Raw genomic sequence first — 15,960 nt, forward strand, 5'->3', positions numbered from 1 at the left:
GCAGATACTCTGTGCGAGACGGACTGGATCGAGCATAAGTATGCAGATCCTGCTCTTAGATTCACTTGGGAAAAACACAAGGTAGGGTTTCCCTACGAATTCAGAAAAAAAGGAGCTATAGGGGAGGGCTATATGGAATAATTCCTTTTCTCCCTCTTGGCATTCCCCTCTCTCTTATTTTCTTGCTCCTACTCCTAACTGTAGGATTTTCCTGTTGATCAGAATTTGGTCCCTAATTCACTAAAAGCCATGCTTTTGAATGAATACTATTTGGAAAGTGTCAAAAGATGGTTTTTATTTCTTACCACTTTCATAGAGAGCCTGTAGGGCTACCACATTTAAAAATCTGGTTGCATTTCTCTGCCTGTAACTCTTTTGTGAACTGTCACTAATACATATTTTAGAAAACAGTAAATAAAATGTGAATGAAGCAGGAGATGCTCTGCCTGACATACTTTTCTTGAGAAGAAAGCATGCAGCAATGTTTGCTGAATCTGTAGCTTTTCCTCTAAGGATTTTACACAGTGCATCACTGCAATGCTTACCTAGACATCTCCATGGCTGAGAATTGTAGGAAGCTCCCCAAAAATTAGTGCAGTTGTAGAAAACTTGGATGAACAAGCCCTCCTAAATAATCACAACCATTTTAAATGCATCAGCGCATTTACGTTTCAAGCATTTATAAAGAGGATTCATTTCTCCAGTGAAAACCCTTCTTAATCTTAATGCTTTACCACTGTTTAACTTGTCTCTAGTCTCAGAGTTTGAACAAACTATAATATATTGCTGCTGTACAGGAAAAAATAAATTTAACATTATCTCTATGATTTCATGCAGCCCTTATGGGGTACTATTGCTAGATAGGTGAAGGTTTGCTGTAAGGAAGTGAAAAGGCATCAGCCTTGCATGCATGCACCCTACAGGCTGGCAATTTCTTCCGGGTATTAAAAAACTGAGCTTTTTCCTCTGAAAGAGCACTTTATCCCTGGAAGCTGACTCAGACACGAGTGACACTGGTTGGAGATGGCACCTCCCTCAAGCAGAGCTAAGCTAATTTGAAGTGTCTTCTGCCCAGTGCCAGGCAGCTGTCGGCATGAGAGCTGCCATAAATTCCTCCATGCTCTTCACCCAACATTAACTCACCCACAGACACCGTGTTTCTGGGCACGTGGGTGGACGCTGGTCTCTGTCCCAAATGGCCACAGTTAAGCCTGTGCTGATGGCAAGCAGCACGGTGGGCTCCCAAGCACCCTGCCCAACATCACAGAGGGGATGCAAAGGAGCATCCAGAGAGACATCCTAAAAGATTACGCAGATCCAGGGTGAGCTAGAGCCCTCCATCTCTTTAACCATATCCCAGGGACAGGGGAGCCTCCTGAAAGAAGCAAGGGCTGAAGTTGAGCCCTGTAGGAACAGCATTTCTTGTAAATTTCTAGTAAATACAGAGGAGCATGAAGGGATAGAGTTGGGGCTGCGCTAAGGTGATGCCAACCCTGTGCGAGACCAGTAACGATGAACGTGGAACTGGCACCACAGCCTGTCCCCTCCTCCTCACTGAGACGCTGGCTACCAGGAGCAGCCCAAACCCAGGCTGCTGCAAATCCAGCCCCACAGCTGGATGGTGGTCCTATACCACCCCCCAACGCCCCCTACCTCCAGACATGGTCCCACACCCCCCTAACCCCACACCACCCAGGACCACCAACCCCACTGCTGGTCCCACACCACCCGATCTCACATCACCCAGGCCCAACCCCACACCACTCAGGCCCAACACCAGCCCACTCCTGAACCCCAAGCCCCCCCCTCACGCAGATCAACCCTCCCCACAGACCACCCGCCCAACGCAGCCTCCCGCGCATGCGCAGTGCTGCGCCCGAGGCGGTGGCTGAGCGGGAAGGGGGGGTGAGCGGCACGGCGCATGCGCACCCGCCGCCGTGGGCGGGGCCGTGGCCTTTAAACGTTGCCGGCGGGCCGCTGGCCGTACGGCGCATGCGCGGCGGTTCTGTCAGCTCGGCGAGGGGGGGCGCGACATGGCGGCGGCGGGCGGCCGCGGCTGGTTCCGCGCCTTGGCGCTCGGCGTGTCCTTCCTCAAGTGCCTCCTCATCCCCGCCTAGTAAGGAGCTTCCCTGGGGGGGTGCGTGTGTGCGTGAGGGGGGATACGGCCTGTCAGCCTCCCCCGGCCCGGGGTGGCGGTTGGCGTCCACCGCCCCTCAGGGCGGCCGGGGATGGGGAGGGGGGGCAGGGGCCGGCGTGGTGCCGCCGTTCCTGAGGGGGCCCTGGTGTCCTGAAGGGCCGTATTTCCTTCGGGCGGTTGTGGGGAGCGGGTTGGTGCTGTCTCCTCGTCCTCTCGGCGGTGGGGAATCGTTTCGAAGTGTTTGAAGGCGCTTACGGCCAGTGCTGCTCGGTTGTTCTTCGGGGGAGCTGGGGCGGGTTTAAAACATAAACGCTTTTTTAATTTTAAAAGGCGCTGTAGATTTTTTCCTCCAGGAAAAAAAAAAAATTAAATTGCTATTAAAAAGTCAGTCAGAACGTGGAGTTTTGGCATTACATGTCAGGAAAGGGCGAGCTATAAATAATTCTGGTCCTATAGTTGCCTGTATGTGTCCTTGGCACAAAATTCATGGAGCATCTTTGTTACTGTTCGAGTTACTCGGTCCAAGTCTTGGAAGCTGCCCTAGAGCTGTTCATTGTACGTTTCCTTTTAATCTACCTGTGGTAGTGTGCTCTGAAATGTTTTTCCTTTAAGTATGTGACTCTTAACATAAACCTTCTGTAGTTATTCCACAGATTTTGAAGTACATAGGAATTGGCTTGCCATCACTCACAACTTGCCCCTCTCTCAGTGGTACTATGAAGTAAGTATGTGTTTGGGGTTTTTTAGCTGTGTATAAATTACAGGCATGTTGGGTATGTCAGCCTATGTGAATGTTAGAGGAGAAAAGCTTTTATTTGCAGAATGTACAACATCATGGATACTGATGGTTGGCAGCTGTATAGCAGTGGTTCAGAAACATACCAGTCATGATTTGTTGGCTCTGTGTAGCATTTAGTTAAAAAATGAGAAGTGTCTGGGGAAGCTGCTAGTACTTACGAAGGTGAAATGGAAAAGACAATTAAGGCACATGGGTTATTAGAAAGGCTGTGTAACGCAGGAGCAAGTTGCATGGTGGTCTTAAATTGCTGCTGTCTTCACTCTTGTCATTAATGATACACAGTTATCATGATAAAGAATGAATCATATAAATGGGTCTATACATTATGATATCAATCATTGTATTAAAGTTTTGAGCCTCTGCTGGTGTGCTACTAGCATGCATTGATTTTAATTTAGATGAATCACCTTTAAGTTGATGATAGACGCAGCCTACACAATTGGGTTTTAATCTGTCTCACAATATCTCCTTGAGTTCTGGGGTAAATATCAGTCTCTAGTACTCTTCCACATAAGTGTCTGGGAACTGTGTATCCAGGACTAAATAATTGGTGTGGCTCAGAACTTTCTGACAGGCTGGTCTAATACTGTAAAAGAAATTCCTGCAGATGCCAGTGTGATCCCAGTGCCAAAGCATAGGATGCCTTTTAGCAGCATAATGTAAGCATTTGGGAACATGCACACTGACAAATATACCCCATCTCAACCTGCTGTGTTCCTCCTTCCTCCTCTCCTGTTTCCACAGCTAACGAGTTAATTGTTGGTCAGGGCATAATAATGGTCTGTATGGGAAAAGATCAAATAATACTATTTGATCTTAATAAGGTCTTATTAGAATTAAAACTTGTTGACTAATGAGTAAAAATCACTTTTGAGGCTGTAGCAAGGCTGACTGTGCTGGTGATTCCTCTAATGTAGACCAATATTCACTGTGAGCTATTTTATCGCGATTTTTTAATATTGGCCTTATTACTCTTAAGCTGATATATAAAAAACAGGCAGTTATATATTGGTTAGGTGCAGATACACAAAATGTATGGGACATTTCTTTCTACTAATCAAGAGATGTCCCATCCCTCTACCAGTATTACAGCTCAAATCATGTTCAGTATGATACAGCTGGCTACTTCATTGTGAAGTAGTTTCTGTTAAATAGAGGCTACTGAGATAAAATACATCAGCTGATTTACTGTGATGAACTGTACCTGAAGAACTGTAAACAGCATGGATTGTGTTAACATATTTAATCTTATTTTGTCTTTAGGCAACTTCTGAATGGACCCTGGATTATCCACCATTTTTTGCTTGGTTTGAATATGCGCTTTCGCACATTGCCAAGTACTTTGACCCCAAGATGCTGGTTATAGAAAATCTAAATTACACCAGTCGCGCAACCATCTTCTTTCAAAGATTTTCTGTCATCTTTACAGATATCCTTTTCATATATGCAGTTCGTGAGTAAGTCTTAATATTCTAATTTTAGGGAAAGTGGGTAGTCATTAGTATATGGACCTTTTCTAGAGTAACAACAAATAATTTGTATGAATAAGCTTGTAAATGCATGGAAATATCAAAGTTGCTTTAACCTCTTCAGGGAGAAATTTGGAACACGCTGCTAAACACAAGATGGCTTGTTCTTGGAGAAGCTGTTGCTGTACATGTGATCAGATTTGTACGCATTCAGACATTAGCTGCTGTTTCACATGCTATAGGTGTTTTGTTTCTGTCACTGGGTTCACTTTGCAGGAGTTGCAGGAGAGTTTGTGTGCACCCAACTGCGTTTTCCTGTTATGTTTCTTATTATTCTGTTGTTCTAGAGTAGAAGCATAAAGGAAACTTGTGACAAAATGCCAGTATCATCAAATATGCAAAGTCGCTCCAGTATTTTTGGTATTCTTGATGATAAACTGATTATTCCAAGTCTAATTTAACAATATTAAGATTGTATGTTTTCAGTGTGCCCTGACTTTGTGAAGAAGTGTTTATCTTACACCTAAAGAGTGTGTGCGGGGCAGGTGTTTTGAGAAATATGTTGCCTACCTTAACAATTTGGCTGTAACAGTCTTCCCTCATTCTCTTCTGTCTGCTCAAAATCTGGGTAGAAAGCTCTCTTGCACTGGAGCACTACCTATATTCCTTTATTTACTTTATTTGAAATGGGCTAGTTTTGCATTGTGTCTTTTTTCCTTTTATTGTTCTGACTCAAAGATGTATGAATGAGATGGCTTTCTTAAAATGGCTCTACTAATAGTATTTCAACAAATCATCCACAACTTCTTAAACTGATCTAACCTTACCTTCAAAAATAATATGGACCATATGGCTTCACACCGAGAAGTAATAAGATGTTTTTAACCAACAGAAATAGCTCATAATATTGGGGCGGGGGGGGACATGAAGAGTTTAATGTTCTACTGAGGGCCCTAAATACAACTTGGTATGTTGCCTCCAGATGTAGCAATACGTTGCTCATTCATGAGAAGTTGATAGCAAACAGGTTATGACAACTATACTTATTACTGAATGTGAGACTTGAACCTGAGACTAAGTTACTTAACATAAGCTTTAGCATGTGGAACATACTACAGCTACTGAAATTTAAAATCCTTTTTTTACTAAACTTTATTCATGACACTGTCTTCTCTTGATGAATTTAACAAGAATTTTATCGTTGCCTTCCATCTTAATAAAACAGTTTTCTTCAGGTTAAGTGTACTTCTCAACTCTTAAAAGCAACAATGTTTTTGTTGGCCATTTCAATTAAGACTTCTGTTTCTTCTGCTCTTGTTCAGATGCTGCAGATGTGTAGATGGGAAACGAGCTGCAAAGGATATCCTGGAAAAACCAACATTTATTCTTGCTGTTCTGCTCTTGTGGAATTTTGGGTTGCTAATTGTGGATCGTATCCTTTCAAACTGTTGAGGGTTGTTTGTGGTTTGGTTTGGTTTTTTTTTAATAACCTGTTATAGCATGTGGTACAAACCATGAATATTATTACTACTATCACTGCAAGTAACACTACTGTTTGTTCCTGGGGTTAGTTGAATAACTTCATCTTCTCATTAGTTATTATTTGGCAAACTGGAAATCGTTCAGTTTTTGGTCCAATTTGCCAGAACTGCAGGAGGACCAGTCTGGTAGCAACATGCCTGTTCCTGCTGGCTGCTGCTCCTCTGCTTGCCTACAGAGTTATTAGCAGAGAGCATCTTTTTTCAGGGTGTGGTTCTAAGTTTGTCCCATGGCAAGGAAAATCTTAGCAGTGCTTTATGTGGTTAATGTTACATGAGAATTAGCAAGGCTTTTTGAAGAGGATATAAAAATAACTCTGAAAAGTATTGACATAATGTGCATTGACCTAGCTGCGGAGGGAACAAAAGGGGAAAACAACAGTAAACTATTTTATAGGAAGAACTAGTTTTTTCTGTCCTGGCCCTTGTTTAAGTTGCCTGCTTACAGGTGGTAGGTGATAAGTGAGGGCTGCTGTCTCCATCCATTAACCAATGTGAGGCAGAAACTAATACTTAAAAGTTCAAAAAGTGGAGAATGAACCTTTTATTTGTTTTGGTTTATATCATACAAGTTGCATGATACATATGTGGTCAGATTGTTATGCTTCATTTCATCAAGATAATGTACTGCTATTAGTAGATTTTGTATCTGTGCTTACAAATATGGTTAAGTAATGACTTCGTGTCTATGTGGAGTGAATTTAAGGTTATTTTCTTGATTTAAGTTCCATTTTAATTTGAATTTATTTTTTATAAGTTTGGGTCTTCCCCAGAAGACCAATAGTAAAGAAAGCTTGCTTTATTCCTTTCTTGACTCAAGTTCAGATATTCACTTCCAGTACAATGGCTTCCTGTTTGGGCTGATGCTTCTTTCTGTTGCCCGACTATGTCAGGTAAACTTCGAGTGGCTCTTCTGTTTGTCACTATGTATTTTAGGTGCATTAATTAGCTTCATTGAGCTGCTCATATTGAAGGTATTGGGAGCAGCTCAAAGTTGAGGGGTGCTAAGATGGATGTCTAATTACTTGTTTAGTTTGGGGGAAAGAGCAGAACTTGAAACTCACCATAATTGCTTGCTGATGCTGCAGCATTGCATTTCCCCCTGCGAAAGCTAAATTCTGTGTTACAACTCAGCAACGTAGCATGGTTTCCTGCCATCTTATCTTCTTCCAAGTCACTAGTCCTTAGAAAATGGACCTCTGAAGCTGTGGGGAGGTGAGGCCCTATCCCAGTTTTCCAAGTATCATGTGATGACATAGTGTCCTTCTCCATACCTGTTGTGCATAACACTACTGAGTTTGTAATTTGATGTAAACACTCATTTGTTTTTCATGCCTATGATAAATGTTCTGTCACTTTAAGAATACAATAGAGGACCATTAAAAGTTATTACAAAGGGAGAACAAGTAGAAAAGCTTGGGGTTTGTTTTGTTTTTGCTTTAGAAAAGATACCTGGAAGGCGCTCTTCTTTTTGCTGTTCTTCTGCATTTCAAACATATCTACGTGTATGTGGCCCCAGCATATGGCATTTACTTGCTGCGATCCTATTGTTTTACTGCAAATAATGCAGGTAAGATGGGTTTTTCCTTGCTCCCTTTTGGGGGATTGTGTTAATTAATGGGGTCTGGGGAAGACTGAGACATGCAGATACCATCGGAATGAAACAGCTGTGGGTCAAATGAAAATTCAACTTGGATAGCAGGGTTGGTAAGATCTTTAAAGATCTTTGAAATTTATGTATTTTTGTAAAATTAATGTTTTGAGTTCTTTATTAAGAAAAACCAACATGAACAAACTGCAGGTGGCAGTTTGAAGCCGTAAGAATTATTCCGGTTATGAAATCTTTAGCATCAGAAGCTATTTCAAAGTCCTCCCTTGAGTTTCTCTCCACTTCTTAGCAATGAAAAACATGTTTGATTTTCCTCACATTAACAGAGAAGGTGCTTCTCTTGAAAGAGAAAATACTGGAAGTTTGTATAATGAAGGACCTGCAATGTGGAAAAAGTAAATGCAAACTAACTGTTGAAGGAAGCAACTGAATGTATTGATGTAAAAGGCTGTATGTTTCTTTTTAGATAGGTGCTAACAATTCACTATTAGTGTGGAATCTTTTGTCTTCCTCTCCACTTGTAACAGTAACTGCTTTCATAATCTGTTTGCTTCTTGTAGATGGATCCCTGAAGTGGAGAAGTTTCAGCTTGCTTCATGTAACTCTTCTAGGATTGATTGTCTGTCTTGTTTCTGCTCTTTCACTGGGCCCCTTCATAGTATTGGTAATAACCCCCTTTTCACCTGTCATTCCCCTGAACTGTTAGAAAATTGTTATAAAAATATAAACCATGTCTCATCTAAAGAGACCATTTCTTTCTTTTTTGTTTTCTGTAGGGACAGCTGCCTCAAGTCATTTCACGGCTTTTTCCTTTCAAGCGAGGCCTCTGCCATGCTTATTGGGCCCCTAACTTCTGGGCTTTGTACAATGCCATGGATAAAGCACTAACAATTTTTGGTACAGTATGCTAATCTTTCTATATGGTGCCTAAATGCAGATAGAGCTCTCTGGATTTTAGTCTTCCTTCCCCATTTGAAATTCAGGTAATGCATTACATTTTTGGATTGCCTTAAATCACTGATTGTCTACATAATCCAGTGGATGATAAGTTTCCAGCAGTAGGTCAGAAATCAATCTTTCCTCTCTGCTGTCCTTTAGAGAAAGAAAAGACTTGGCCATGTACTTAGTTTAGCTACTTAATTTTCTTCATTAACATTTATCAGTTTGTGCTTTTTTATGTTTTATTTTTAGGTTTAAGGTGTAATTTTCTTGATCCCACAAAAATTCCTAAAGCCTCAATGACAGGAGGGCTGGTTCAAGAATTTCAGCATACTGTCCTCCCTTCTGTGACTCCACTGGCAACGTTAATCTGTACTTTCATATCTATATTGGTAAGAACAAATAATATTTTTTGGAAACTTGAGGTGTTTTGTCCCCTGTAGATTTTATTTGATTAGCATGCACTTCACATGAATTTTAATTCCAGGGCAACAAATAAGTTTTCTTTAAAAACAAAACCAATTATTAGGATAAATGTGGAATTAATGTCTTTCTTGATACACAATATTACTTTCTTCAAGTATGGCTAAAAACATGCCCTGTGTCACCTCTAGAAGAGTTAAGAGATTAAAAGCAGTCTTGGATCAAAACCACTGTGCATGCTGAGCTAGTAGTAACCTTTTGTAATAAGTGAGTTGAGCTAAGATGCGAGTAGAGATACCATTGGAACTGTTTGGGCAGCTTACGGTGTTCCTAACACCATAAGCTACAGGTAAGCATAGTGTTCTTCATGTGACAAGCAAAGAATTGAAGGTTCAATAAGTAATTACTTGGATACAGAGTCTTTCTCTAATGAGCACCTAGCCTTTAACTGGAAATCTTTATTTCAACACCTTTATGTAGTAACTTTGATAAAATGAGTTTGGTGGCTTAGATTCAAAGACAGTTCTTGCAACACAAATAACAGGGAGTTGGCTGTAGTCTTTCAGTCTACTTTTTCCCTCCTGTTATACTGATGAAGTCCTTAAGGCTCTACTCGTACATCCAGAGAGATTCAGTTCCTCCAGTGCTATATAATGCTTGTGCCACACAAGCACAACCTGGGTGTAGTGGTGTTTATTAACATTGAAAAAACTCTCATTGGACAATGGCTTGTGTTCAGGATTGCCAGACTTTTCACTGAAGTCCTGTTTTTGCCTGTTGTTTCTAGCCCTCTGTTTTCTGTCTTTGGTTTAAACCTCAAGGGCCCAGAGGCTTTCTGCAGTGCCTTGTTCTTTGTGCGTTGAGCTCCTTCATGTTTGGCTGGCACGTGCATGAAAAAGCAATACTCCTTGCTATTCTGCCTTTAAGGTAAGTGAATTTCGTACGTAGTAGTTGGCCAAACTGAACCTGCAGCCACTTGTTGAGGAATCATCAAATAGGATCGCTTTGTTTTCAGTATATTTCAGAAAATGAACGTGTCTATAGAATGCCTTAAGCTGTAAAATTTTAGTGCCCTTCAAGTAGATTAATTTCAGGCACAATAACACGTGGCTGCCTTTGCAATAGAATGTGCTGGTGCTAGTATAGCATATGTAGGAAACTGGTGTGGTGTTAAATGAACAGTATCTTTTATGACATACTAGCATATACTTTACAATAGTTTGCATAGACAGAAGCTTTAAGTAGAGCTTTATTGGTAGTAGCCAATTCCTGTATCAGCTCTGTGGGGCACAGCAGAGCTTTGTACTAACTTACGGATGATCGGAAGAACAGAAGCATATGGTGTTGGGATGATTAAGCAATCAGTTTAGGAGTCTGACACGCAGGCCTTCCCACTGCATACTCTTTTGTGTCTCTTTGAATGCTGAGCTGTGTTAAGATGCATAGTATACAGAGAATCTCTGTTTTGTTTCAGATGCTTGATGGCTTTTAGAATAATGCAAAAAAAAAATAATCCCAAAACAAAAAAAAAAAACCAAAACAAACTGTGCTTGTGAAAGAATGGGGTTCAGACTTTAGGCTGCATGTGGACCCACAGCTCTTCAAAGAATTTATTTAGCTTCCCCTTGAAGCCTCCTTTTCTCAGTGACAGCTTGGGAGCGGGCTTGATGAAACATTTCACCCATGTGACATGGTGGACAAAAGCAGGCTGCTTTCCTAGGCCTTTTCCTTCCCCCACTGTTATTACTGCATTTCTGCAGTACATTCATTACACCCAAAAAGTCTAAGACCTATTCGTTGTGTGTCTTGTGGCTTTGCCTTTTAAAGAGAAAACTTAATTGGTTTGCCTGGCTTGAAGCATTTGACACTGCTGTCATACTCAAGCTTGGCAAGTGTTTGTAGTTGATTTAGTTCTTTTTCTCTCTGAATAGTTAAGTTTAGAGATCTATTCTGGCAGGGACAAATACAAAAATACTGTAGCCTTTTAGCTGCTGGGCAGTTCAAGCCTTGATGAGTGCTGTGGTTCATATTTAAAAAGCTACGTAGATTGTTCAGGAGCCAACTGAGGAAAGGGACCTTCTGCACTATGCTTGACAAGACCAATACACAATTTCTACTGAAAGGACTTTATGCCTGATTTAGGGTAGAAGTGAGGCTATAGTTCATAAGCTGCCTGACCAGTATTGCTACAAACTGTATTTTCCTTGTTCTTTTAAGTCCTTGAGACTTAGTGATGTTTAAACTCTTGAATTGAGACTCGTGAGAGGTGGGGAATTAGCATTGGAAAAACAAAAGGGAAGAGGCGAAGCAGGGATGACAATGTTGGCAGCCAGCTGGCAAAGGAAAAAGACCATTTGTAGAAAACTCCAGGCCCTTCTGATGTGTGTGTTCAGTGGGTGTGTGGTTTTCTGTTGGGAGGGTTTCCTGGCTGATTTTTCTCCTGCATTTTTTATCTCTAAGGCCACATGTCATGGAAGCAGGAAACTTCACCACAGGTCCAGTGTCTGGAGGGACTGGCATGCTATGAAACTCTATTTGACCTATTCTTCAGTCTCTTGTGAATTGTGTAGTGTTTTGCTGAAATTAAGTTTCTTTGCTAAAAGACAAAAGCATAACAAATTCTTGTCATTTTTAGCTTGTTGTCTGTTCAGAGAGCAAAGGATGCTGGCATCTACTTGATTCTGACAACAACAGGGCATTTCTCACTTTTCCCATTGCTGTTCACGCCACCAGGTAAAGTGTTTTACTTTCTGTGCTTTCATCTTGCTGCTTTGCGTTTTTTCACAGAGACGATGTGCAGGTAATTATTTTGGATTATTTTATGTAATATGTTGGAAGTTGCAAGAGGCTGCATGTCAGCCTGTTTCCATAAATACAAACTCTCAATTAGTGAAAAGAAATGTTGGTTTAAGCAGCTGTAGAAGAGACACAGGGTTTAAATTGAAAGAGAGATGGGAAATTGTCATAGTCAATATTTGTTATCTCTCATTCTGCCACAGTTCTAGAAAATTCCCCCTGTCTAACATAACCATGTGAAGCAAAAGTGATAAAGACAATCTGAAACCACAAACCTGGCAGCTGCTACATCATGCTGTTGGTAATGTGCTTAAACTAAAAAAAAAATCACGCAGCAGCATCAGTTAAATGAAGTATGTGTAGGACAGATTTGTCTTTGTGACCAAAAGCTGTTCCTTCCTTCCTTCCTCCCCCTCCTCCCCTTTCAATTAATTAAGAGTCTGTTTGCTTCACTTAAACCCTGGGCCATCATAGCTATGACACTGTATTGATTGTCATCCTTCTGGGAGAGGTCAAATCCAGACACTCACGCCCTTCTGGTCTGATAATGCCGCTTATTTGCAATAGTGAAGCTGCTGCCTTTAGAAATGAGAAACTTCTTCTGCCTTCTCTATTACTTAATTTTTATCTAGCCTGCAGCCTAGAAGTAGATAGCATTGATTTGGCTGTCACTTTTGTTCTAAGCTTCCCAGTGATTTCGGATTTCTTTTGGATAGAAAAACCTTATTTGCAGTGCTATCTTAAATTGTAATTATAATTAGTGTGTTCAGTATGTTTATAGATAATTGAAGCAAGTGTATTGCAAATGCTTGGCATTTGCTTTAGTAAATATCTATGCTTATTTTTAAATGTCCTAAGCAGTAAAATGTTTAGTTCTGTTTGGAGAAAATAATTAAGTTGGACAATACAAGTGTGACTAGTAGGATTTAAAGATACTGCAATTTATGTGGCAAAAGGATTTTATAATTTTGAAAGTGTGTTATGTTCCTTGTATTTCAGAACTTCCAATTAAAATACTGCTTATGCTGCTGTTTACTGTTTATAGCTTCTCTTCATTGAAATCTCTATTCAGGTAATTAAACTTGTTCCCAATGCCAAGAACAAAACCATTTCTTCTGTCTACTGGGAATGGTGGTGTTGTAAGGGACAAACAGCACAGAAAACCAATGCTGAAGTATCAAACTGAAGTGTTACTAGTCAAAAGATGCTGCTGTCTCTGTTCTCAGGAGGCAAGGCTTAAGTTAGGATTATTATAGCTTATCCTTGTTAGGTTTGAATTGTGACAGCTGCTCAGTTAGTCCCTGCAGGCTGTAGATCCCCACCTGCTTGATGTGCTGTTCAAGCACAAAGTTGTAGTGTTGTAGCCTGTGAGGATTTAATTCAGTATTGGAGCAGTTATTACAGTGAGTTACCTGGAGACTGTTTACCAGGAGTTATAAATATTACTGTCTTTTTTTTTTGCAGTAGTGCTTAGTATTTTAATGTGTGGAAGGGACAGGTTGTTGCAAATAACATACACTTAGAAGCTGTAACTTGTCAACATCCCCTGCAAAAACTTGGTTGACAGAACATGTAATTGCCCAGACTGTCCTGTGTATTTTTACAGGCTGTTGATCTGTTACCCACTTGACCAAAGATAGCACTTATCCTTATAACCCCTGTAGTCTCCACTTTCCTATTTCCCAAACTTTTCATGGCAAAACCAAGCTGTACTGAAGGATGTCAGAAATGCTATAAGCCTGTATTCCCTTTGCAAGAGAGATTGGCTCATAGTACATCCTACAGAAAGCTTGAGGGAAGAGGTTAAGATAAATCTGACATTTCCAGTCTTTGGACATCAAACAGCTTTGGTGGAACCAGTGTGTGTGTGAAGGTCTCTTTTCAGTTGTTCACTGAAATGATGTGAGGTGAAGCAGAGCAGCTGATGAGATTTCTACTTAGACTCCAAGGCATCTTGGAACCTGGTGTAAAAGCCATGTGATAAGGAAATTAGCTGTACTCTGTTATCATGCTGGGTTTTTTCCTACTGAAACTTTAAATTATTATTTAAAGCCTTATTGTGAACTAATGGGGGATACTTTTGCACTGGTCACCAGTGATAGGTGAAAAATTGAATAGTTGGTTTTAGTTACCATCATGTATTTTAACACTATTTTTTTAATTCCTCTGACAGGAGAGAGAGGCCTCTCCTTAACTGGCTTGAAACCATCTACCTCGTCCAACTTGTGCCTTTGGAAATCTTCTGTGAATTTATATTTCCTCTGACCCCCTGGAAACGGCACTTCCCTTTCATCCCTCTGTTGATGACCTCTGTGTACTGTGCTCTGGGTGTCACATACGCCTGGCTAAAACTCTATGTCTCTGTCCTGACTGAACGAATTTCTGTTAGACAAAAGGCCGAGTAAAGCTGCGGTGTTGGGACCAGTCCTGGGTTTGAGGGGATTATCGGGCACTGTGAGGGGTTGTCACAAGGACATACAACTCTTGATAAAACACAGCATATGTGTGGCATCGTCATGAGGGGAGCTTTTCTTCCAACACTTCTGTACTGCCCAACGAGGATACCTCTGATCAGAAGCGCTTGTCACAACAACATGGAGATGCCACTTGCCGTGGGTAAACTGTGAAGCTTAACGAGGTCCAGACTTCTGTCCTGAGGAAAACCTGCCCAGCTTTCCCAGTACTGTTTATATTTGAATAAAAATCGCTGTGGCACATTACAAGGGATCATTGCTGTGTAGAAGAGAGCGTTGTAACTGCTTTCTGTGGAATATGTAAATTAAAAACTTGATATTTTTGTTTTGAGCATTTCTTGTGGGTTGTTTTACCTCATGTTGAAGCCCTGCTTTTTGAGGGACACCCACACAAGTGTCCAGCTGGAAACTTGTCCTGTGGTGCTTTGTCAAACCCTTGAGCTGTGTCCCTTTTGATCTCCTTTCATACAATCTTTGCAAAGAGGTTTTAATATTCTTCTAACATGGATTTTTGTAGACCAAATTACCAGATTGAGGCATGCTTCTGAAATGAGGAAATTTTTTAATGCCATTATGTGTATGGGATAATGTGGCTGGATAATCATATTTATTTGCAATTCATATAAACCTCTGCAACTGTGGCAAAAGACCATGTGTCCACAGTTCCTCTAGTAAATTGAGGAGGAAGGATATCGTGTTCTGCCTTGGCAGAATCACGTACCCTTAAAGATGGCAGTTACCTACAGCTTGATGCAGTTCATCATTGTACTTTTTTAAACCCTATGGAATGGTCCCTAAACGATTTTGCTCTAACAGTGGGGGTCTGGTTTGGAGCCCAGCGCTGACACATGAAACTGGGAGGGGAGAGGGGATGGATTTCGCCCCCCCCAGCACTTCTTGAAATTTCTTCCATGTTAGTTGAAGAATGTGACACACACCCCCCCAGAGGGGTCAGCCCATGGGATGGTTACACTCTGTGTCTTCTTTCAGTATTTTGGGTGCCAAAATAGAGTGTGGCTCTTGTTAGGACAGTGGGTGGGTAGTAGAGCAGTTGCTGTGGCCATTTGCATAAGCACAAAGCTTGTATATTTAAACTTTTCACAGCCAGTGAGCTCACGTTCAGACTTTTTTCACTCTGGTTTTCGTTACTTTCTCATAGCTCCTGCTTTTTTTTTACTGCATTAACTACTTTGCCATGCTCTTTTTAGCTGCTGTGACTGCTGGCAGTGCCTTGGTACAGCTTCCACCTCTGTTCTACGTTCGATCTAAGCCTCAAAGTTCTGGGCGGGGTTGGACACCCGTAATGCTCGTATTTATCTGTCTATAGGTGCCATCCTGCATAGGGGAATGGTAATATCCTGGCAAAAACCACTCCGTGCTCTTCTCCAGTAGTGCTTTTGCACATCGAGCCGAAATCCTCCAATGACTCCCGCCTCAACTTTGACATCTCCCGTGAAGGAGCGGTGACAGCCCAGCCGCCTCCTGTGTGGAGAAAAGCTAAATGATAAGTGGGTTTTTTAGGAAAGAGGCTGGGAATCCTCTGGGACCTGTGATGTGTTCAAAGGGTCTTTTTTTAATGGTTATGTCAATCCTGGTACTGTTACACTGGGTTTAATGTGATTTTATGGTAATTAAAAAAGAATAACAACGGGGTAGGTGTTAGTCTTTAATCTGTTGGCAGGAAGAGCTCTGAAAAGGAATTGGTTTTGATTTTAGGGCTTAATTAAAACCCTAATTTAACGACAGACCGGCCTCCCTGGCACTGCGCAGCCAGTG

The 15,960-nt window shown here is 41.3% G+C and overlaps 1 protein-coding gene across 1 annotated transcript; it reads left to right on the top strand.

Annotated features, from left to right (window-relative positions):
- Positions 1–2,013: 2,013 nt before the first annotated feature.
- ALG8 (ALG8, alpha-1,3-glucosyltransferase) lies at positions 2,014–14,444 on the top strand. Its single transcript, XM_010576580.1, has 13 exons — positions 2,014–2,116; positions 2,780–2,858; positions 4,200–4,393; positions 5,728–5,837; positions 6,769–6,836; positions 7,387–7,513; positions 8,113–8,216; positions 8,329–8,449; positions 8,744–8,883; positions 9,702–9,841; positions 11,550–11,647; positions 12,710–12,782; positions 13,884–14,444. The coding sequence occupies exons 1-13, from the start codon at positions 2,034–2,036 to the stop codon at positions 14,113–14,115; spliced, it is 1,569 nt and encodes a 522-aa protein (XP_010574882.1). The 5' UTR covers positions 2,014–2,033; the 3' UTR covers positions 14,116–14,444.
- Positions 14,445–15,960: the final 1,516 nt, after the last annotated feature.

The sequence above is a fragment of the Haliaeetus leucocephalus genome, unplaced genomic scaffold, assembly GCF_000737465.1.
Source record: "Haliaeetus leucocephalus isolate CR32 unplaced genomic scaffold, Haliaeetus_leucocephalus-4.0 Scaffold536, whole genome shotgun sequence".
Lineage (NCBI taxonomy): Eukaryota > Metazoa > Chordata > Aves > Accipitriformes > Accipitridae > Haliaeetus > Haliaeetus leucocephalus.

Excerpts from the sequence above, each read along its gene's own strand:
- ALG8 (XM_010576580.1), top strand. The coding sequence starts at position 2,034 with ATGGCGGCGGCGGGCGGCCGCGGCTGGTTCCGCGCCTTGGCGCTCGGC. Across the intron at positions 4,394-5,727 it reads TTCATATATGCAGTTCGTGA|ATGCTGCAGATGTGTAGATG; the intron begins GTAAGTCTTAAT and ends GCTCTTGTTCAG. Across the intron at positions 12,783-13,883 it reads TCATTGAAATCTCTATTCAG|GAGAGAGAGGCCTCTCCTTA; the intron begins GTAATTAAACTT and ends TTCCTCTGACAG.